This window comes from Mytilus edulis, chromosome 11 (assembly GCF_963676685.1).
Source record: "Mytilus edulis chromosome 11, xbMytEdul2.2, whole genome shotgun sequence".
Lineage (NCBI taxonomy): Eukaryota > Metazoa > Mollusca > Bivalvia > Mytilida > Mytilidae > Mytilus > Mytilus edulis.
The window spans coordinates 82,923,670-82,948,286 of NC_092354.1; the positions used below are offsets into that span (position 1 = coordinate 82,923,670).

At 31.1% G+C, this 24,617-nt stretch overlaps 1 protein-coding gene across 19 annotated transcripts in view; it reads left to right on the plus strand.

The window, feature by feature from the left end:
- Positions 1-24,617, plus strand: part of LOC139496443 (tight junction protein 1-like) — a 100,174-nt gene that overhangs the window by 27,825 nt on the left and 47,732 nt on the right. For 15 of the 19 annotated variants that reach the window (XM_071285041.1, XM_071285038.1, XM_071285042.1 and 12 more), the window contains 4 exons: positions 20,822-20,869; positions 22,498-22,622; positions 23,322-23,424; positions 24,252-24,339. In XM_071285041.1, coding sequence (XP_071141142.1) covers positions 20,822-20,869; positions 22,498-22,622; positions 23,322-23,424; positions 24,252-24,339 — 364 coding nt within the window. Of the gene's footprint in view, positions 1-7,855; positions 9,361-9,830; positions 9,889-16,809; positions 16,899-20,821; positions 20,870-22,497; positions 22,623-23,321; positions 23,425-24,251; positions 24,340-24,617 lie in introns of those variants that run through there. The other 4 variants (XM_071285050.1, XM_071285051.1, XM_071285056.1 and 1 more) reach the window with 4 other exon arrangements.

Consider the following 24,617-nt stretch of genomic DNA (forward strand, 5'->3'; position numbering starts at 1 on the left):
TATGAAAAAAAATGGTCATTCTCTTAGTTAAATCTTAGTACAGTGGGATAGCAGAAGATTGGTGGTTGTGTCCAGGCACTACAGTTTTCTCCACCAATTAAAACAATGACACTGAATAACACAATAGTGCTGACAGTGGTGTTAAACATAAATCAATCAATCAATGTAAAATATGTCAAACTGGTTCACCAAGCAGACATACCATCATTGAAATAAATAGGGCTTCTTGTACAGCTAGAGATGAGGTCATCAAGGGTCATCATCAGAACTGACCTTAGGCTGACCATTAGGGTGAAATGAATTCTGTTTGGTTCTCCTCTAAGTCTTCTTGCTTCTCTTAATGCAATGTATATTGTGGTCCTTAAATTGTAAGTGCTGCATAAGACCAGTCTTTCAAAGTTTTTACTGACTCAAAATTGATTGTCAGTGGTCTATTACTTCAGAGGTGACCCCTGGTCATAAAGTAACCACCACTGTTACGGCCACATGACTGTCTGACTTTTAGACGGTCACATACAGAAAGTGGCTGGGTTGAACATCGTTTGTAAGCTCTCAAACCTTTTTCTGAATCTAGGCCATTGATTTGAAAAGCAATTCTTTTCCCAACTTATGTATTGTTATTTCAGCAGCTAAATGACTTCCAAAAAGGGGGGACTTATTTCTTATTTATGTAAACAAAATCTTTCAAATCAGAATGGGGACTATAAGTACCACCAGATTGAAAGATGAGCACTATTTAATATAAATTATGCAAATTTATTTAAATGACTTCCTAATCTTATTTGATGTAAACAGAGGTTTTTATGGTAATGACATGATAATCCTGCAGTAACATAGGAATGTTGGATTAAATTTTAATGTGATCTATGTTATTGTCATCTGAGGTTTTTTCTTTCAATATAAATAGGTAAACTCCCAAGAAAAGTATGTATATTGAATACATAATTAGGGGGAGAGTGTAGTCTACAGGTTTTATTTGATATTGCTATAGTTTTACATATTTCTGTCAGCTTTTAAGTTAAATAATCCTGTTGAATCACAATCAAATGCATGTATCATGTTAATTTTATTCAATGCACCCTCAAAATTAACTTGATGTACATTTAAATGAAGTCAGATATTTAATACTGAAACTGATATAAGAGAAACACTCTTATGAAGGTAAGTCAATCTCTTCTACTACTTCAGCTTCCTTTATCACACCAAAGATGAAAGTGATGTCAAATGTCCCTCTTCCCCACAGAAGATCAATTAGAATCGCTAAACGTCCTTAACTCCATGGATTCTGAAAATTGGGTTGAACGTCAACAATCAGTTAGGTGCCTTTTTGAAATTCCTTTGCAATCACTGGATTTAAAAACAATAATAAATTTCTGTGCAAATGATGTGTGTCCTAATTTGTGGCCAGCAGTTTTATAACTTTTCTACAATTACCAGACTTGCTTTTTTTGACAAATAATTTCTCTTCAAGCTTCTATGATACTAAAACCAAAAATATTTGTAAACTAACTTATTCTATGTTGTAACAATCACAAAATTACAAACAGAAATGGAAAACAAAATTGTGTGGAATGTTGAGCCTGGTAAAACCCCTTGATCCTATCTTATGTTCAGATAAGTTTGAGAAATATATAGCTCTGGTTTGTGTTTTATAAATAGTAAATCAATTCTCAATCAATGATGCCACATTCTTTACATTGTATTTTATCCTGGAATGATGTTGAACAAGGATCAATTCATATGCCACAAACTTTGTAGGAAAAGGATAAGTTACATTTGACCAATGATCTGAATTCATATGCCACAATCTTTATAGAAAAGGATAAATTATATTTAAAAAATTAAATTTTCAGGTTCAAATATGCCACAATCTGTGTACAACATTGTTCTGGTGTGATTTACCATTAATAATATCATCAAGGATCAATGACTTGATGCCACTGTTTTGACAAGACAATATTTTATTTATTCATGTTATTTCTGGAGTATGATTGATTGATATACAGAAATTCTGTACATCACTTCACAAAGGTAAATATATGTTTTGTCTGATTTTAAGCCAAATTTTAAATAGTAAAAATTTTTTTCATGGTATTCAAACTATTTATTAACATTATATTCATTTGTAAATATTTTCCTTACTTTTGCTAAATGTTGATAGGATTTAAAAGAACTGATATCTTGATTGTCTGTGCATTTACTCCTGAATCGTTCAACCAAAGCTTTTCAAATGTTTATACATTGTTTCTGATTCAGTTTGCTCTAACTCTGGCAGCCTCTTGTATTTATTAATATTGTATAAAAAGTAATAGACGGGTATAGAATTAAATGCCAATTTAAGGAATTGACTATAACACTCAAAACAAATTTAATTAGAGAGGTTTTTCATGGTATTCAAAGCATTTATTAACATTATATTCACTTGTAAATGTTTTCCTTACTTTTACTAAATATTGGTAGGATTTGATTTTTAATTGGATTACCAATGAGTCTGCGTTGAAATTCTGTTAATTCACATTTTTCGTTTACCTTAATGAGCCTCTAATAACATATAACAGTAAAAAATATCTCTAAAAAATTTAGAAAATTTCTAATCTGGTATCATGTGCCACTTGAAACATGTCAGATTTAACTATTGTACTACCTATGTGACATTGTTAAGGAGATCATAGTTATGTAAGTGTTTGTTTTTATTGAGCAATCAAGATTACATTGTAAGTTAAACCCTGATCTCGATCTCAATCATAGTAAAACTCTCTAAACACTGGGATCATCTGTAAATACCAGAGACAACTAGAATTATAACTTAGAAAATATTAGGTTTAAATATCAACAAGGTTCACTTTATTATTGTATATGAATGTTCATAGTTTAAAATGCCTCGAAAATCAACTTAATGATGTAAGAGTAGATCTGATTCTTTACTTCCTTTCGTTCATGGTATATATACATTATATACTGAAAAAGCAAAAAGTACCTATGAACATTATGTGTAATTTTGAAGTCCTAATCGGAAGTTTTGTCTTATTAGTCTTAAAAGTCTGTTCGATAACGGAAACAATATTTGGACGCTTTCCTCCAAAATAACCCGAACTGAATAATCTAAAGCGAGGATGACAAAATGAGGTCTTGTTTAATAGAATAGATAAGGCTTGTGACAGGTCTTTCATTTGGTTTAATAGCTGTTTGCTGGCAAAATCTGACAAGGCTTCCTTTAGAAAAAGTATAAAGTAACCCTTTTCTATGGTGTAAACTGTTTCCTGTAAAAAAGATATCTTTGTTGCATGTGATGTTTTTGTTTCATCGTCTTGATTTCAATTTAAGATAAAACGTCAATGATTTTCTTCCTCATATGTAAACTATTTGTTTAACACTGTTTCCTGTTGACCCCCAAAAAATCTAGTCTCTATTTCAGCCACCTAGGCTTGTTAGCTAATGGACTCTTATAGAGGTGCCAGATCATTCACATGATCAATCTGTGTGTTACTTCACCTTCTTTGTATAAGTTTTCTATGAACAGGAACACCTCTAATACTACTTGGTAATTTTGTACCAGAACAAACATACTTGTTTAATTATATTTAAAATTGTATTGTATTTCATCGAACTATATGACTTAAGCACTGTGCCCCAACCCTATGATGACAAACTTCACACTTAACCACAAGTCCTACGATATTGGCTTGTAAAATTGCCTTCAGTCAAAAAGCTGATTTTTGGGCTTGTGGACTCAAAAGTTTAATATTCTGGAGGCTGGAGTCTAGGGCATCAGTGGTATAAGCCATTTAAGAGGCCATATCAACCTCTACCTTTGGTGCATGTTACTTCAAGTTCTAAGCAGGAGCTTCCCCAACCCCCAACCCTATGATTACAAACTTAAGTATGAGTCTAGTGCATCAGTGGTATGACCCATTTTAGATGCCATATCAACCTCTGCCTTTGGAGTCAATTTGCCTGTGTGGAGAATTTCTTAGTTTGGCCAGCTTGCAATCAAGACAAGTTAGACTAAATGACATACCACCAAATAATTCCCAAGATAAAATGCATGTTACATGTGATATATGCAGTAACATGCCATGGTACAGGTGTGTGTCTCACCTGTGTCTCACCTGAGTGTCTCACCTGTATATCTACCTGTTGTTATTACCCCCTGTAATGTTGTTTACATTAATGATAGTAGATTTATACCTTACAATTATATTCGAGAATTAAAAACGAGTTAATTTTGTATTCATGTCTTATTATTTAATGATTTTAAATATGCAATTTGATTATTGTGAGTTGCACGAATTTGACACATACCTTGAGATTTAAATTGCATTCTTTGAAAGATAAAGTTTTATAAATTTACATGTATCATGTTATGTATAATAAGGTTTTGAATAACATAGAATTTTCTGTAAACCTTGACTGACTAACTAAATTGTCATCTGCCCTCTTTTCTAAACATGCACAACAGGTGCAAATCCTGAATTTGTAAAAAAAAGGGGTTTAACAAAGGAAGTTTTATCTATTCACTATTGCTGTAAAATTTGTATTTTTACATTTTCTGTAATAAGAAAACAATGTTTATGTGATAGGTATTTTCATGGACCAGTGAAAAGGGAAAAATTTGAAACTGGACAAAATACAAGTTTTTAGTTACTTTGATGGAGTAAATGATGTTAACACTAAATCAAATAACATCTTATAAAATAGAACTTTTTTCTTCTACCATGTACTGTATTGTTGTTCTTCATCGTAGAGTAACAGTGAGCGTTTCCACAGGGCTCTGGAATTCTTTTTAATACCATTACATGTATGTACTCTCCAACCTGAGCCAGTATAAAAATAAGGAAAAATGTTGTGTGAAGAGCACATACATTATTGTATTATGATTGTTCTAGATTTCCTAAACCACTGTGCATGAACCTGAAGCTTAATGGAGATCCAGATATCAAGTTTAAGAAAAGTGACAAGGGTCATTGTTAAACTGGCCATTTGTTTTCAATGCCAATTAGTACCAACAGTCAATATGTTTATACAATGTATAACTATTAAATATGACAGAAATAAATATTAACATTCCATCACTGTCCCAATCATTTCATTAAAAAAACAACACGATTCCTAACATAAACAAACTTCTGATGAATGATTTTATAACTAGATAGAAATAATTATACTGGACTGTGGAAAAAAGTGTTGCTTGAGGGTTAAATTTTTTCGGTGACATTCCACCGTGTAATCTAATAGTTTGTTTACTTCAGTGTACTAGACCACCAGTAATACACAAAATATGTGGATAATAATTAAGTAACAAAAATACCAAACTCCAAGGAATTTTTAAGTCCATGGAAGTGATCGGAAATATTTTGCAACTGACTTATTACTGAAATGATTTATAATAGCGTGCTGTATGTTCAAACTCATGACAGTAAATTTTAATGACAACTGGATTTGAATTTCAACATTCAATATACATTTCTATATATGGTCAAGAACTTCTGGATCTTTTGTTTTTAAGAGAAAAATAACTAAGAAGATGGGATTTATTTGGACATGAAGAAGTTAATCAGAAACTTTTGACTATATTCACATATTGAAAGTGGGCAAAGGTGTTGAGTTTCAGATGTGACTTTGTAAAGCTTATAAAATATTGAAGATGAAAGTTTCCAGTGTCTGTGAGTTTCCAACATTAAAAATAGATTTTTTTGCATATTTGGATTTAAAAGTAGCAATATATACTATTTGCCACTGGACACAAAGCAACTAACAATAAATCATATTCTTTCATAATAGCCAAGGAACATATGTGAATATTTTGTAATTAAAATCTTTTCCCAAATCTACATAAAATTTATAAAAGCCTAAAGGAATTTTGATTTCTCCAATTGATCTGACAATATATGTGTATGATATGGTTATATTCAGAGTTTATGTGGCGTTTATTTCAACTTTATTACATGTTAATATCATAAGAATGTTACTGATCGTTGACAGTTGGAGTTTAATTGGAAAATAATCAGAGAAAGTTAAATGTTTTAGTAAATATGTGACAATAGTTTGTATGAAATGTCTAACTTTGAAAATTCAGTCATGTAATGGCTCTATTCCAGCTTGAGCAGAACCAAATTTATAAAACATTAAGAAGTTTTGATAATTCCATTGTGAATTTTGGACTTAATAATCATGGCTTTATAAAATGAGTTGCATTGCGTTGGATTGTAACATATATTGGATACAGTGCTATCTACTTATTATAGTGGAAGCCTTTTGATTTGTGAATGGAATACAAACTGTTTGACACATTTATGATGCAATAGACTTTTGAAATGATTTGAATAATTAGTGAGAACAGCAGTTGTCATTACAAGATAAGATAAATTTAAGATAAATTTTATTTTTCCAAATTAGGTCTCCAGGGGGGCATATACACATAACATATATTACAAGTTATATCAAATCTGTTTCTAAGTGTTACAGAGTTCGTGAAAAGTGGTGGTCCTCAGGATTTCACCACCAAAATTTGGCATAGGACTGACACAATTTTAGTATTTTTTAATAGAATTAATAGTGAGGACCTGCAGATTTTCTACAAGAACCACCAGGGAAAAAAAGATTTGACGAACTCTGAGTGTTAGACTATGTTGTAGTTGGTTGTGGCTTAAAATTTAAGTACATGGTTTTACTGTTAAGTGATACTTGCATTCTACTACGAAGCATGCTCAGTACCTACAAAGTATTTCAGAAGAGTGCTACTTATATCATTGACAACCGAAATTTGTTTTAGGAGGTCCAGATAAAATAACAATTGGATTTTCAAATTAAGTGAGTAAAAGTAGCTCAGAACTGTAAAGAGCTTGACTTTTTAATAAAAAAAAGGTTTAAAAGGGTTGTTCAAAGCATCGCTCATACCTGTTGAAACTGTCAAAATTTGAACTTATAATTTCAAAGAAATCTATGAGTGAGGTAACTAAAAAATCTCATAAACTACAAATAGATCCATTGTGTAGAAAACCAGGGTCATTTAAATATTGACCTCATTATTACAAATTCAGAGATTTATAACATCTATAGTCAGAGATTTATAACATAGTCAGAGATTTATAACATTGTCAGAGATTTATAACATTGTCAGAGATTTATAACATAGTCAGAGATTTATAATGAGGTGATTACATATTTAATGTATACAAATTAATAAGGTGATAACTCAATTACACCAAAGATTACAACATACTAATATATTAACATCATTTTCTGGTTCGTGTGTGCCTCAAATGGAGCAGACATTTTTGCCAGATAACAGCGTGTATGGTGTGACTGTCTAGATTGATTCACATCCCCTTTACGTGGATGAGATTTGGAACGCTGTCTAGCTTAAAAGTAGATGAGTAATGTGGACCGCTGTGTAGATCCATACATACCCTTTTACATTATTGAGATTTGGACCGCTATCTAAGATCATACAAATCCCCTTAAAGGCCCTTTACGTGGAAGAGGTTTTGACCGCTGTCTAAATTCATACACACCCATTTTACGTCGATGAGATTTGGACCGCCATCTTAATTTGGATTGCTGTCTTAATTTATGCACACCCATTTTACGTGGATGAGGAGTGTGGGCTGCTCTCTAGAATTGTACACATTCTTAATAGTTACATATGGAAAGCTGGTCTTTGGAGTTATTGTAGAGTTTATGTGAAGAGTTAAGATTTAGATGTGAATCTGTTGTAAAATTATTTAACAAGTGAAGACATATTTTGAGAAATTTAACATTGTTTTGTTGATTATCTTGAGTGGAGACTTTTATAGAAGTGATTTTTTTTCACAATTTTTTCGTGAGTATGTGAGATACAAAACTTCAGTTTCATACAGTTATTGAAAAATGTATAGGATAAAGATTCAAAGAACAATTGAAAGAAACTTAACTTTGAAATTTGTAAAGAACCTATATTGATACAGTCTTTATAGTGCTTCACATTATATATTGCTTCACATGGTATATTGCTTCACATTTAAAATTGCTTCACATGTACATTGTACAAAAAAAAGAAATGAAATTTCAAACTTAAAGAGTGAAAGCTTGAGATTTTTTATCATTCCTCCGCTGGCTGTGGATAGAATAAAAGCACAAATTTGTTATCACCATTTGATATCACCTTTCTCAGACTTAAATTGATTATAGTAATTGGCTTATGACATTATCCGACCAGAAAACAACGATTTATAAGATTTACTTTAGCTGAAGTAAGACCAGTCATATTTAAACCCCCTGAGAATTTAACCTGAGAGTGACTATTGTATTCTATAAGGATTAACTCTGATACAAGTAGGAATTTAACATAATACAGAGTAACGAACTGTGGCATACATGTACATGTAAAGAAAAACTCGCCTACGGAGAAAATTAATAGCTTGTGTTCTCTATGCTAACGTTGGTGACTTGGTTTACACTGTTTATGTTAAATTAAGGAGAAGACGTCACAAACCAATGTTAAAGTTGTTTATTGAGGAGGAAAAAATATGATGAAATTGAACCTGTAATATGTAGATTAGAGAGGATTACATATAATATAGAAACAATAGGCTGAAAATTAAAATTCTATTTTTAGACATGGTGTAACATTTGGTACATTTTCATTGTGTTTGATTCAGGATTATAACACTGAGATCAAATAAACTTGAAGACAGAATAGAAATATCTAAGTTTATAGACGTACATGCATTTTGTGTAGCTATATAAGATTATAAATGTGCATGAATTGTGTATGAAGTGTGATATACACCAAACACATGTAGTATATGACACAAAAGTATGAAATCTTGACAAATTCTTGTCAATGAACGTATTATGTATTCAGGTATTACATACATGTAGATATAATGACAAATTTACATGTACGTTATACAACTCAAAGTTATTTCCATTTATGAATTTGGATTAGAATATATTGATGTGAGGATTTTAACTAAAGGGATCAGCTATTTATTTACTGAGGATTGAAGAGGAAAAAAATATGGAGAAATGTTAAAATAGTGATTTTAAATATTTGCAATTGTTGACTGAAGAAATATTGAAATAGTGATTTAAAATACCCGAATTAATGAAGTAAAAACTAAGAAGAAATGTTGAAATAGTGATTTCAAATACTTGCAACTAATGAAGTAAAATTATTAAAAAGGAAATGTTGGAATAGTAATTTTCTTGAAGAATTATTGCAGTGAAAAATATATCTTCAAACAAATGATGAGGAAAGCCTATTCATTTAACGCGCTTAGACGCAATGATCCACTCAGATGGTCTAAAAGCCTCAATGATTTGAGGATCCAGAAAAATGTCAATTTCTTGTACGACAGATTTAACGGACAGGTTCAAGTAAGTTACTATTCTGTTTTGAGCCCTATTCCCCTACATGTATATATTGTGTTGCTCACATTTTATTCTAGGACTGATTGTCTCATATGTTAGAAGAAAAAAAAAGGATTTTTAGGTATTTGATTTCTGTGTTTTACAGAAGTCTTCTTCATACAAACTAATTGAAAATTTGAATTTGGAAGACCATTTCATAATATGATTCAACTTCACAAAAATAAATGATATACGAACTAATAGTAATGAATCCACAGTATAGAAAAGATTTTTTTTAATATAAATTATGTATATTTAAACCTGACTTAATCATTATTTATAGTAATCCGAAACTGTTTGTAAGAAAGTTTACCAGATATATATTTAAAGTGATAATTTTCTGGAGTCTGCCAGATAAGTTATAAATTTGATACTTTAATACAAAACGTCATAATAATCTGTTACACTTACAATCCTCATACATAAATCCTCATACATAAATCTGCCATCATTTAATCCAGTCTTAATTCTACCATCATGTCCGTATAATGCAAGGTAAGATTCTTTTCTTCATACTGTGGATTCATTGATGTTTGTTGAATACCAATTTTCGTGGATTGATTACTGTAAAAAATATCATGAATTTCTTGGATATATAGAATAACCATACATTGTCTCGAAATATCAATGTTATTTGTACAAGGCTTAGAAACAGGTAGAAAGCGAGGCTGTGCCGAGCAATTCTACCTGTTTTGAGCAGAGTACAAATAACCGATTGATATTTTGAGACAATGTATGGTTATTCTTTATATACTGCAACTCTTATAAGTGTTCTAAATGAAGTATTTAGGGTAAAAACCATCATTTTTTAATTTGGAGCGGACGACGTAAAATTTCCGCGAACCTGTATGTTTTATTGACGTCATAAATAAAACTCTACGGAAACGTATTGTCAATGTCATAAACAAGGTGATATACGGTCAGTAACTGTATATCACATATGAATATACAGTCAATGCAATTTGACTGCTCAAATAGGACAGCTGCAGTATATAAACTTATATAATGCAATGGGCATATAATTTAAGTAATCATGGAAAGACTAATTGTCATCAACATGTAATGGTATGCACAATTTGTCAAAAACAATATTTGTTTTTCGTTCATTCCTTTAAATAAATAAGGCCGTTAGTTTTCTCGTTTAAATTGTTTTACATTGTCATATCGGGGTCTTTTATAGCTTAAACTATGCGGTATGGGCTTTGCTCATTGTTGAAGGCCGTACACAGTGACCTATAGTTGTTAATGTCTGTGTCATTTTGGTCTCTTGTGGACAGTTGTCTCGTTGGCAATAATACCACATCTTCTTTTTCTTATTTGATTAAATATAATGTTTAAGTGAAAATTTGTGACTTATTTCGTTTGAAGTTTTGTCAAATTTCAATCTCACAAATGGAATATATCTTGGCACTTGTAGGAAGCCATTTAAATAACAAGTAGTTTTGATAATTTATTTATTTTAACATTATAAATTAAAATCATTCCAAATAATGTTTTCAAAGTTATTTGTAATGAAAAAAAAACCAAAAAAAACCTTAGATTAAAATTATGTCAGTCTAAATTATTAATCAAGAAAATTTCAATTTTCAAAACTGAAACGTGGCTTTTTTCAAAATTTAATTAGTTTCTGTCTTTGGTATTAAATTCGTGCTCTTTAACTCTCACAGTACTTTCTTGGCTTTTTAAGAGGAAAAGCATGTCTGGAGAACCAAATTTATAGCTGGTTAAATCTATGATGATTTTTTTTAAAATCAATTAAAGACAAGTTTTGTAATTCAGTATGTCGCAACTTAGTTGTAATAATTGTTTCAAAAAATATATTCAAATTCTTTTGAAATATGTAGATAAAATTCTGTCCTTGGACAATTCTTATAGAGAAAAATATTCATATATTCTAAATGTTTCAATACATGAAAGTATTCACTTAATTTTCGTATAATTAGAAAATAGTTATCTACCTTGATAATAAAACCTTGTAAATTAATTTTGTCTGACAAGGTACAGACAAAGTTATATAATTAAAATTAATAATCTAATTGCTATCTACACAAAGTGGTCTTTAATTGCAATAATTAACAAACAAAGACATGTACCTGAGTCTTATCATGACATCAAAGGTTTTTAAACGAACTTAATGAAGCCAGGTGAGTGTTATATTCAACACCTCTCTACCTGTAATCAGAACACCAATCAAACCTCAGTCTAGACGTTTACTCAAATTAATATAATGAATAGGAAGATAGGGTTTCATGCAATTTCTTAACATTTAAAGTTTTTGACTTTTGATTAAAGGAAAGATTGTATCATCATTTCTCTGTTTTTAAATAGGTGAAAATTGAATTAAAATCTGCCTTTTAAACTTAAGACTTAAAGGTATTATGTATATCCATTAGGAATTTAAATTAAATGGCATATACTACATTTTAAAGACAATACTGTTTTCAAAATATGCTAATTTATACATGAGGCCTTTAAAATTATAAGTACTAATATTAACAATAAATTTACTTTTAAGAGAGGCCTGATGGAACAGCAATCACTATCATATATATACCTATAGACCATCTCCAATAAAAAAACATAAAACAAGTTTGACAGAGATTAAAGAAATGGTCACACAAGTCAGTCTTTTACTAGTGTCCTTTCCTTCTGTACCTACCTTCCTTTTTCCTGGCAGAAAATAGGGAATGCTCAAGTATAAGAAGATATCAATTAAAGGGTTTACAAAATCTTTTTTTAAGGAACACAACACCCATAAGTAATACAGTGGCAATAACTGAACATTTTGGAATTACCAATCAAAACTAATAAGCTGACATTAAGATGGTTTGGGCAAGTTATGATATTATTTTGGAAAGATCAAATTAAGAATGGAAATGGGTAATGTTTCAAAGAGTCTAACCAAAGATAGAGCTGAAGGCCCCTTATGGATCTTCCCCCACACCTTGAGAGACATAAAACACTACCACCCTCCTCTTCCCCTTTATTTTGGGAATAAGCCCAACTTGAATTATTCAATCCAATTAGGTCCCATTCTCTCCCATCTTTCTAGCCATTGTAAATCAGCGGAATATAACGGCTGAATTATTCTAACCTAGCCTAAGAAAACATCAATGGCAGGGGCGGATCCAGCCATTTTAAAAAGGGGGGTTCCAACTTCATGTCCTCATTCAAATGCATTGATCGTCCATAAAAAAGGGGGGTTCTGCCACTGATGGGGTTCAAAATAAGTGTTGTCGTAGTCAGTTTGATCCTCATTCTTAACTTTTGTTATAAATGGCCTTAAATCATAGTAAAATTTACTGTCAGCAAATTTTAAACTTTATGAAAATATGATATGATATTCTGATTATAATATAGGTTAAGGAGGTCATAAATAACTCAACAGTTCTCCATTTACTCTTCAATATAAAATTACATTCTACCTACAATTCAACAGGACTAAATAAGGTAAAAGTTTTGTTACATTCCGCATAACTTTTCTTTCGAACAGGAGTAAATTTAGAAGTTAAAATCTGTAGTTTTGGAGTCTCCTTAATAAGCCATTAAAAGGTGAGATTTGTGCAATTTTTTGTGTTACTTTTTAGAGAAAAATGATGTTACTGAAGAAAATCACAACAAGGAAAAGTTTTGATTCATTCTAAAAACTCCTCTAAATGAATTTAAGGTTGAAAGCTAAAATGTTATTGAAATTAAAAAATTCTTAACAAATGCAGTGTATTTTAAAACAAATATTATAAGAATTAATTATGTCAGATAATGGGTGATTTATGAATATGTTCATTATAGAAATCTCAGTGACTTTCAAAATATGGTATTTTACCCCAGCTTAATTGTAGCTGAATTTATGCTGAGTTCACATGTAATTGAATTCGATACGCATTAACTAATTCGAATTAGTTTAATTCACATTCAAAACGTTTAACGTCCTAACGTCAATTCTAATTTGAATTGGAATACGCATCAAATTCGCATTACTGTCCTAACGACGTTAACTTTTAATTGGGATTAACAAAAATGTATTTCTAATGCGAATTAGTTAATTGGAATTAGCCAATTACGTGTAGGTATTAGAATATCTCATTTCTATCTGAAACTTTGTCCGATAGTTCTGAAAAACAATTTTTATAATACCATGGAACTTTCTTTGTTATTTTCATACTAAATATTTATAAGTACTTTTGCAATGACAACTATAAAGTTTGATTCAGAAAAAGAACATTTTAAAAAGAGTTTTTCATTCAAAAGTAACTTCAGAATTTGAGCGAAACAGAAACATAGATATATTGAACATATAATGTTCCCAGAGTGAAAAAAACATGTCACAAAATACCAAATCTTTTGTACTGTAGAAAAAAAAACTATTGATAAAAAAATGTGTTTGAAAAGTAATTAATTGAAATATGACAAAACTTGTGGTCATTCTTTAGATGTGTTATACAGACCAGGAACTTATGGTTATCAAATGACCTGAAGCAATGGTCACTTAATTCATGGTTGACTGAACACCTGTATGTCAAAGGGTTATGACCTTAGGCTGTCTATCAATTGTTTGTATTGTTCCACCTGATTGGGTTCTAATTGTAAACAAACAACAAGGATTAAACAGCAATTAAATCTCATTAGCCTTAGTTAATCTGTAGCCATATAAATATAAATAACAATTGGACACTTCATTATCTTATTCAACTGTCAACGCGATCTGACATCTGGAGAAAAGTGACGATTTTGTCATTTGTCGATTGTGTCAATAATTTCATGTGGTGATTGTTTTTTTTTTTAAATTAACAAAAGTAAACAGTAAGAAAGAATTTATCCTTGGATTTGTATTGTTACTTACCAGTTGGGGTAATTGGATGTGTTTTGTATCCTGAGAAATAAAAAACTTCATTCAAGGGAGATAAATATGATGATGAAAATCTGTAATCGCTGTCAGAAATATGTCACATCCAAACTACATACTTGTCAGGTAAATAATCTTTATTGAAATAATGAGATGAAATGTAATTATTGTTGAAAATGAATTTTTTTTAAAAATAAATTTCTTAGGAATTGTACATTGTAATTAAAAAATGATGATAGATTTGACGGGGAAAACCATAGTTTATAATTAGAATATATATCGCAGAGCACCAATTTATTATAATGCTTAAGATCAATCTTATTTTAAGATTAAAAAATGTTGCATACTTGTCACTGAATTATTACAATCTTTACTTCAGGTTTCAATTTTGCATGAATCCAACATTATAGTCTTTTTTTGTAGTTTCTGCATGATAACAGTGTTATTAGAGGTTACAAGAGCGCAATTATTTGTTTACATTTAACCGGCAAGTTTTTTACCCCAAGATGGTACTCAGAATAGAATCCTATACGGCTTCTGATTGGTTGATACAGGATTGGAATTACATTTAATCGAAAGCTTATCCAATTAGGTTTAAAAATTGCCGAAAATCATATTCATATTTTACAAAGTATAGAAAATATCTTTAATTTCTGCACGTCGGAGCCATTAAAAATATGCCTTTTTCATTAAGCGAAAAAAGTAGACGATCTTTTTCAACTGCATTTTAAGTCAATTTGAGCCGCATGACCCTATATTTTTTTGTTGTTGTAATGCAACACTGGCATTTCTAGTAACAGGAACTGTCACCCGTTTTTCGCTAGTTTGTGTAGTCTTTGAGAAAAAAAATACGGAACACTAGTGGTACCCTATGGAAAATGCATTACGAATAATTGCGCTCTTGTAACCTATAGAGAAATGACATTTTTTTTTAATTAGGCTTTGAAAAATATCAAAAATAGTCATTTTGCTCGGAAAAAATGTGAAACAGCGAGAAACGGGGTCAAATGGACTTTTCATCGTTGTGAATTCATGCTATAGTCTGTTTCCTATTTTTATTTATTTCTATATCTAAATCTAGGGTGGGCTTGAATGTCGACAAAGTATGAAGAGAAAACAACGTTTTTGTGATATCTACTGATTTTATCGGGGAAAGCATGTATTTAGCTCGAATTTGAAGGTAAATTTTGGTTTTTAACCATAACGACGGTGTCTCAGTGGCTGTTCTAGCAAAAAGCTAATTTCGTGAAAATTGGCCAAAAGGGTTCCTAAGCAAATACCAACGATTTAGTTAAATTGCGAAGTAGAAAAATTAATCTTGGCATTGAATATCGTAGTACAAGAATAGTTTCTCTTGCCAAAGTAGTAATATTATCATATTTTCAACATTTAGAAATACTATAGTCTGTTTCAAAAATGTGTTTTTTCAAGAAATGGTTTCATAAATAGCCATTCTTCAAAATTCGATGTAGCTTTTCCATATCAGAACGGTTTTGTCGACAATATGATCAGTGCTGGATGACCTTCGAAAAATTAGGCCAATAAATTAACATTATCTTCATGTGTCTTTGACCAGTACCGTATTTGGCGAAAAAATCAGTTCCAATTTTTGGCCTGATCGGCCGGCAAAAAGTGATTCTCCAAATTCAGAGAGTGACCAGATAATGTTTTGAAGATGTGATATCATCTAGATAGACGCCAGCGCGACTTTTGGCGCGGGCGCTTAATTTTCGGAAATTTTTTTCACTACCGTATAGGTTACAAGAGCGCAATTATTTGTTTACATTTAACCGGCAAGTTTTTTACCCCAAGATGGTACTCAGAATAGAATCCTATACGGCTTCTGATTGGTTGATACAGGATTGGAATTACATTTAATCGAAAGCTTATCCAATTAGGTTTAAAAATTGCCGAAAATCATATTCATATTTTACAAAGTATAGAAAATATCTTTAATTTCTGCACGTCGGAGCCATTAAAAATATGCCTTTTTCATTAAGCGAAAAAAGTAGACGATCTTTTTCAACTGCATTTTAAGTCAATTTGAGCCGCATGACCCTATATTTTTTTGTTGTTGTAATGCAACACTGGCATTTCTAGTAACAGGAACTGTCACCCGTTTTTCGCTAGTTTGTGTAGTCTTTGAGAAAAAAAATACGGAACACTAGTGGTACCCTATGGAAAATGCATTACGAATAATTGCGCTCTTGTAACCTAGAATGGCACATTTTTAAAGTTTTGTATTCTTACTTCCCTTGATTTGACAAGATGAATTATTTGCAAAGCTTAATTAATTGTCAGCATTCCTATGATTTTCAATCTGTTAGCTCAGTCATTGCCATTTGTCTAGTTGACAGTGTAACCAGATTGACCTATGGTCATCTATTGTCCAGTTTTAAGTGTTAACCTTTCATCCAGTCTGATATTAACATTGAGAATTCCTTTTGTATAGAAATGATATCCTCCCAATATAACATGATTACACTAAGAAACATAGCAGAGAAGTTTGCCAAGTTATTTGTGAACGGTTATTAATAGATATATGTCTTCAGTCTTAAGTTATTTTTCGTTCAGCAACCTGTGTGTTATGATGCCATAGGAGTCTGATATACTGTAGGATTTAACCATGAAAATCCCTTCTAATATTTTTCGTAAACTGAAGGTAAGAATGTTTATAGTTGAACCAATTGTTGGTTGCAGTTTAAACTTGAAGAATAAAACTTTTAGTCCTTTAAGGGATAAATATATCCTCTCAATAAGTAATGTATTTTTTTTTTTTTTTTTTTCTAAAATCAATTATTTTGACAGTCATTCATTAGTACCGAAATTTTAAAATTAAGGTGAAAACTTTTGATTGGAGTTATCTGCCCTCTGTAACTTATAGTTTTAATATCCAACAAAATTTATTAGTGTTGTCAAAAATATTGTTGACACTTAAAGCAATCAAAACCAATCACTCTTAGATTTAGTAAACCTTGATTTACCAAATAAAGATATCAACATTAGGCTTAAAATTAAAACACTCTGACTTGACATTTTAATGTGGTATATAAACTGTGAAAATTTGATGTTTTTTTAGCCCCTTATATTACATGTATACCTGTGAGGTATATAATAATGACCTAGTAATGGGCTTGTTATACTAGTTCTACCACCTAGACCTGTTTTATAACTACATCGTAACATGTACATGTACTGAATAGCCAGTAGGCACCCGTAACATGTATTACATAGCCATCAGCCACCTGTTCCTATAGCTTCAATCATTTAAAGTTGCATATCCATTAGTACAGGACTTTTTATAAGGTTATGATATCAATTATCTCAAGAGTTTGTGTAAGTTTGTATCTGAGGTCCAGAGCCTGTTAAATTCAGGATGGGAACATTTTACTTTTGGAGAAATGACACCCAGATATTATGGTAGAGGAACACAATTTTGTGAAGTCAGAAAATGTACAGACAAAAACTTTTATAAACTCATTGAAGCTAGGATGAAGAGTTGTCTTATTGGCACTCATACCACATCTTTTTATTTCGATTTCAGATATTCTTTGTCTTCAGGTGTCCATGCTGTATTAATATTTATGATAATGACATTTTGTCTGACTTCATAAGAAGAAACGCCCATAACCATTATCATGAAGTATTAATTTGTATCTAAAGTGAAACAGGAAATAGATTTAATCGCCATGATATTTTACTAGATAAATATGTAACATTCTTATAGGACGTTATCTATCTGCATAAAAACGCTCAAGAAATAATAGAATAATTAATGTATGTAAGATTGTTGAGTCCAAAAAGTCCAGATTATTTCCAATATTGATATATAAGATGATGTAAAAATTAAACAACTTATTTTCCAATTATTGTATTGTATAAGTAGTAGTCTAATGATAGGCTTTAATATGAAACACAACAAAGAAACAAAATTGTATTAAAGTGGATTAGCATAGGATTTGAATAAAATTAAATTCACAAAAACTGAGAATGTGTTAAATTTTCTTATTTTATGTGAAAAAAATGTACTTTTAAAAAATATTATATAATTAAATGTTAATAATAAACTTCAAATAAACAAGTTAAGATTTGAAATGTAAATATTTAGATAACAAATACTTGTAATTGTTTAGTAGTAAACAAACACATTACAATCATAAACAAACACATTTGTGGGAATAAAGGGAGTTAATCTGAATTATAAACAGATTAAAGGGCAGATAATCCAATAAATAAAAGTAGTAATTTAGTGTTAATTTATTTCTATTGTTATTTCGATAATTATGGACTTAAACAAAAATTATGAGATTTCTTTAAAATATACTGTAATGTAGCTGTGAAAATTATCAGCTAAGAAGAAAATAAATCTTCAGAGTGAATTTTTTTTAGGCTTGTAATTAGGTTATGAGACTTATATTTGTGAGGTATTTTATTTTTTATAAGGGAATGTATGTTCATTCTGGGACTATTATACAATATAGTCCCATGTACATTTATGTCTGCCATTGTCAGAAAGACATAGAAATTAGTTATCATGTTATTGATAATAAAAAAAATATAGATGGGTAGAATTTTTAAGCAAGGCAAATTCATATTTGAAAATTTAAATTCTTTGAAAATTCAATTGAAAAAGTGCTAGACTGATAAATTGGTGATTTAATAATTACTCAGATTGAAGACTGATTAATTACAGGTAAATAAAGATGAAAGGATTGCTTCAGGTGTCCAGACAGGTATAATTACCTGTAATTAATTACTTCAAAGAAAGATCTATTGTATTTACTAATTACCTGTACAACATTGAGTTGTCTGGTAGATTTGTGGGTTTAGCAGAAATTTTTTACCTTCACAACAAATTATCTTGGATTTCTTTTATGCCCAGCTGCAATAGCATAGGGGGCATTATGTTTTACCCATGTCTGTCTGTATTTCTGTACATATGTACGCATGTCCCAAATTTGGTTTCTGTTCTCTAACTTTAGTTCGCCTCAACATTATGTTAAGAAACTTATACACAATGCTTATTATTACCACTAAATAAAGATCAACTTTGAATTTTGGTGGCGTCACTTTTTTTTTTGGGGGGGGGGGGATCTTTGAAATTTAGTATTGTTTCCACAGAACATCCCTAATTTGTAAGAAGAATCATGATAGCATTACATCTGTATTGATAATAGAAAGTCATATCATAGAACATGCATTGTACTTAGGTAGTATTCCTCAAAAACAAAACACTCTATCTGCTAATGATAACAGATTCAGATATATGTCAGATGAATACATGTATAAGTAGAGCTTAGATATTATCCAATGTTAAGCTAACCCTGAATGTATACATGTATCATTATAGCTCTATGATTATAGAAATCGAAGGGAATACTTATCTTTATCATTTGTTATCATTATATTTCTGATTTTGTCCTTTGTTTAGCTGTCAGATTAACCAGGGGACATCTTTATCACTTAAACAAGTAGTTCTGTCCGATTATATTTTGTAAAGAGGCCATTATAAATAGGAATGGTCAATGAATCCCCATTATTAAGATATACTGGATGACCTCATAGATTAACATAAAACATATTAAATGTATGATTTACCTGGTGACTTTTCAGATGTTGTAAGATCTGGGGGAAAAACTAATTTCAACTATTTAGATAAATATATTTAATCTGAAATATACTATGAAACTTTAAGGTATTGTTAAATTGGAGAAAAAAGGAACTAATAATGTATGTTAATGTGCAAGTGTCAGTTTTTGATTGAGACATAATAATGTCAGTTAAATAATGCAGAAATGTATATTTATATTTATTTATAGATATAATTTGGCAATGTTACAAATATGTATACATATATGTCAATATTTTGACGATTTTTACATCAGTTTTTATATTGTTGGTTATCCTTGATATGTTTTAACTTTTACCTGTACAGGTATTAATATAAGGTTGAAAAATTAAATCTTTTTTTTTATAAAAAGTAAGATTATCTTTATGTCAATCTGAGAGTTAGGAAAATATTTATTATGAATGTCAATTAACTTATTCATATATAAATGTACTGAGATGACCTTTTGTTAGTTTAGGTCTATTAGTGAAGAGATAATTATTTGAGGTTTTGAAGCCTGTTTAGTAGGTATTTGGGTATAAGGTTGTTTAGTCTTGACTTCTAAAAGATAAATGAATTAAGTGGTTTAATTTTAAGCATCTCATAAAGAGACTGAACAAATGTGATAATTTTTGAAATGGATTTGATTTTTTACAAGGTAAAGTTAATGTCATTGGGGGTAAATGAATAATCTTTAGGGTACACATTGTTATCGGAGTTGAATTATTGCATTATTAAGAAGACAGACCAACAGTATCTAAGTCTCTGTCTCAACTATGTACAGATATCTATATTTGATATCAGAATGCATTATTTGCATTGATAAAAACCTCCCAATAATTTCTGAATTTACAGTAGTTTAGATAATATGTTCTGAAAACATTTTTTGGAGGTAAGGAGTATTGAGAAAAACTGTAATCTTGTTGTCTGTCCATGTAGTTAGTCTATCTTATACTTATATTTTTTTCCTTTTTCAGAGTGGAGATACAGTTGTATGGGAAACTCATAAAGTATCACTAACTAGGGTAAGTGAATAACTAATAACATATTAAAACGATACCAATTTTACTGCAGCTGATGCATGGTTTGACAATTAATGTCCCTTTAGTGAAGTTTGAGGCAAAAATATTTAAAAATCCAAAACCTTGTACAAATGTGAAAGAGCTGATAACAAAAAAAGACCTTAATTAATTAGTTACAACCAGAAAATACATTTAACCAGTACACGAGAGAATTTGAAATGATTTGTTAATCTTTTTACAGCAAATTTCAATCAAACAATATCCATATTGCATGTCAATACCATACTATGGTACTGGCTCTTGTGTTAGTGATACACTCGAGGACTTTCTCTTACTAGCTGAACCATGAAGTCATTAGATTACATATACTACACTCCTTTAAAAGTAGACTAGTCTATCTGTCTGTATATCATACCTTATAATGACTTCACAGTTAAGCTAACAAGCAAGCTAGTCAAAGATATTACCTCTTTACCTACACACTAAATGCATTTTGCTGTAACAAAAATTCACTTACAAGGTAAGGTAAATCAGACAAAATTTTCATGAGAAGATAACTCTTGTAAAGTATTATTAACAAGGGTAGGATATTACCACAAAGATTCATAAACTAGGGAAGACAACTCTTTAAAAAAATTATTAGCCAGTGTATCTCAATGCAGCTTAATTAGGGCCCCGCCGACTAAGGCGGGTCGCCCTATAGTGATCAGTCTGTCCGTCCGTCCGTCCGTCTGTCCGTCCGTCCGTCTGTCCGTCCGTCCGTCCGTCCGTCCGTCCGTCCGTCCGTAACACTTTAACTTTGTGTCCGCTCTATATCTTAAAAACCGTTATGATTTCAAAGTTTATACTTGACATCCATTTTAACCAACACCAGAGGGTGTGTCATGATGTATGTAAAACTTCCTAGGTCAAAGGTCAAGGTCAAAAACTTTGGTTTCAGTTGACAACCCTGTGTCCTGTGGTGAAGATCGTGTCCGCTCTATATCTTGAGAACCGTTATGATTTCAAAGTTTAAACTTGACATTCATTTTAACCAACACCAGAGGGTGTGTCATGATGTATGTAAAACTTCCTAGGTCAAAGGTCAAGGTCAAAAACTTTAATTTCAGTTGACAACCCTGTGTCCTGTGGTGAAGATCGTGTCCGCTCTATATCTTGAGAACCGTTATGATTTCAAAGTTTATACTTGACATGTATATGAACCAACACCAGAGGGTGTGTCATAATTTATGAACGACTGCCTAGGGCAAAGTTCAAGGTCAAAAACTTTGGTTTCAGTTGACAACCCCATGTCCTATGGTAAAGATCGTGTCCGCTCTATATCTTGAGAACCGTTATCATTTCAAAGTTTATACTTGACATGTTTATAAACCAACACCAAAGGGTGTGTCATAATTTATTTACAACTTCCTAGGTCAAAGGTCAAGGTCAAAAACTTTGATTTCAGTTGACAAACCCATGTCTTATGGTAAAGATACAATTTTTTAATGCACATTATTCACAGCGGGGCCCACAGAGATGGCTCCCATCTCAATGATATCTAGTTTTACTTCACACCAACAGAACAATATCCTATATTGATATGTACCAGTGTATGAGTTGCATCATTATCCTTTGCTCTATATTGACAGGTACCAGGCTTTGGTTTCGGTATAGCAGTAAGTGGAGGGGTAGATAATCCACACTTTGCCAATGGTGATCCCTCCATTGCTATCTCAGATGTTCTAAAAGCGGGACCAGCAGAAGGCAAACTATTGTAAGTAGATATTACTTTTTATTGCCAGAACACTTTCTTTAAATAACATCCACAATTTGGAGGAAATGTGGTGGCAGTTAGCACTATTAATGTCAAATTTATTATGCCCCATTTATTGGCATTACGTTTTCTGGTCTGTGCATCTGTTTGTCAGTCTGTTCCTCTATACGTTCATTGCACTAAGGTTAAAGTTCTTGGTCAAGGTAGTTTTTGATGACATTGAAGTCCAATCAACTTGAAACTTATTACACATGTTCTCTATGATATGATCTTTATAATTTTAATACCAAATTAGAGTTTTGACCCCAAACGGTTAACTGAACATAACAATTGATAGTGCGATTAGGCATCCGTGTACTATGGACACATTCTTGTTATATTTTATATTACACATCAAAGTTGATGTTAAATCTATCCAAGTGTTAAACAATTTGAACCCTTCCAAAAAATACTGGCTGTGACATGAAGAAGGGTTAAGGAAAGCTTTGAAAAAAATGGTGTTAAAATGTAAATGATCATATGGATGGAATTTACTACATTAGATACAATTTCTTAAATCTATATAATATGAATAATGGCCCTTTAACTACACCTTATAGCTGTTTGTACACCATTACTTCACATCATGAAAGTTCCCTTAAAATTTTGACATCATGTAGATAACTGTATAAATACAATGAATATTTTTTTCTCTTTCAGAATAAACGACCGAGTTGTCAGTGTGAATAGTTGTTCCCTGGAGAATGTGGATCATAGAACTGCTATACAAGTATTAAAAGACAGCGGCAATAAAGTCCACCTAGTAAGTAACTTACGTCCATGTCTTTTAATTATTGATAGACAGTTGTTTCCTTGGAAATAATGAAATCCAGCACAGTCTGTGTAAAAAACGCTGTTGATTTATTATTTTTTGTGGAAACAAATTTCCATAGGTCAGGGAAAACTTTCATTTTAGTGGATTTTTGTTGAGCTTTTGACTTTTGTTGAAAAAGCGAAACATAGCGATCCTGCATTCTGTTTTCATGTCGGCGTATGGGGCGGCATTCACAAATATTCACTCTTTGGTTAAAGTTTTTGAAATTTTGATAAGTTACATCTTTTAGACAAGAAAACAGTATAAGACTAAGCAGGAACAAATCTTCAATTTAGTTTTCAGTGTAATGTTATGATATTGGTATATCTCCACTTTTAAAAGTGGGGGTATACTGGTTTACCTCTTTCTCTCTGTCCATCTGTCAGTCTGTCTGTCTGTCTGTCCGTCCGTCCCATGAATAGTTTTGGTTGCATTTTTCTCAAGAACTACATAAAAAGGATTTCTGAAATTGGATTTTAGGTTTTATATAAGTCAGCTAAACTGTGTGATGCATTTTCAGATTCATGACTCAACAACTTTCAGTCAAGTTGTTGTAACCATGACATATTTTGTTCTAATTATTAACCTTTTGTATCATCTTTCTCACTCCTTTTACAGGTTATACGTAGACGAGTTGTTGTGACCTTGACATATTCTGTTCTAATTATTAACCCTGTGGTATCTTGTATTTTTACAGGTTATATGTAGACGAGTTGTTGTGACCTTGACATATTCTGTTTTAATTATTAACCCTGTGGTATCTTGTATTTTTACAGGTTATACGTAGACGAGTTGTTGTAGCCTCTATCATGGACCCAGAAACTCCACTCAAAATTATGCTGGAGAAGAAGAATAGGAAAGATGGTAAATAAATTAAAAAAAAGACGATTAAAGGGAAATAACTTCTAAAGGGGATGATGAAAATCTTACAAAAATTCATCTGGCAAAACTTCATGATGAGGTTTATCGATAGTTCAAATTTTGTATTGATAACTCCAACAGAATCAGTAGGAGGGCGTGCCAAAAAAATGTTGGAAGAAAAAAGGAAAAAAAAAACATTTGAAAAACAAAAATGTCTTTCCTCACGTAGGGGAAAGACCTTAGAAATATTATTTGTAGAATTAAATATTGTCATAACTATG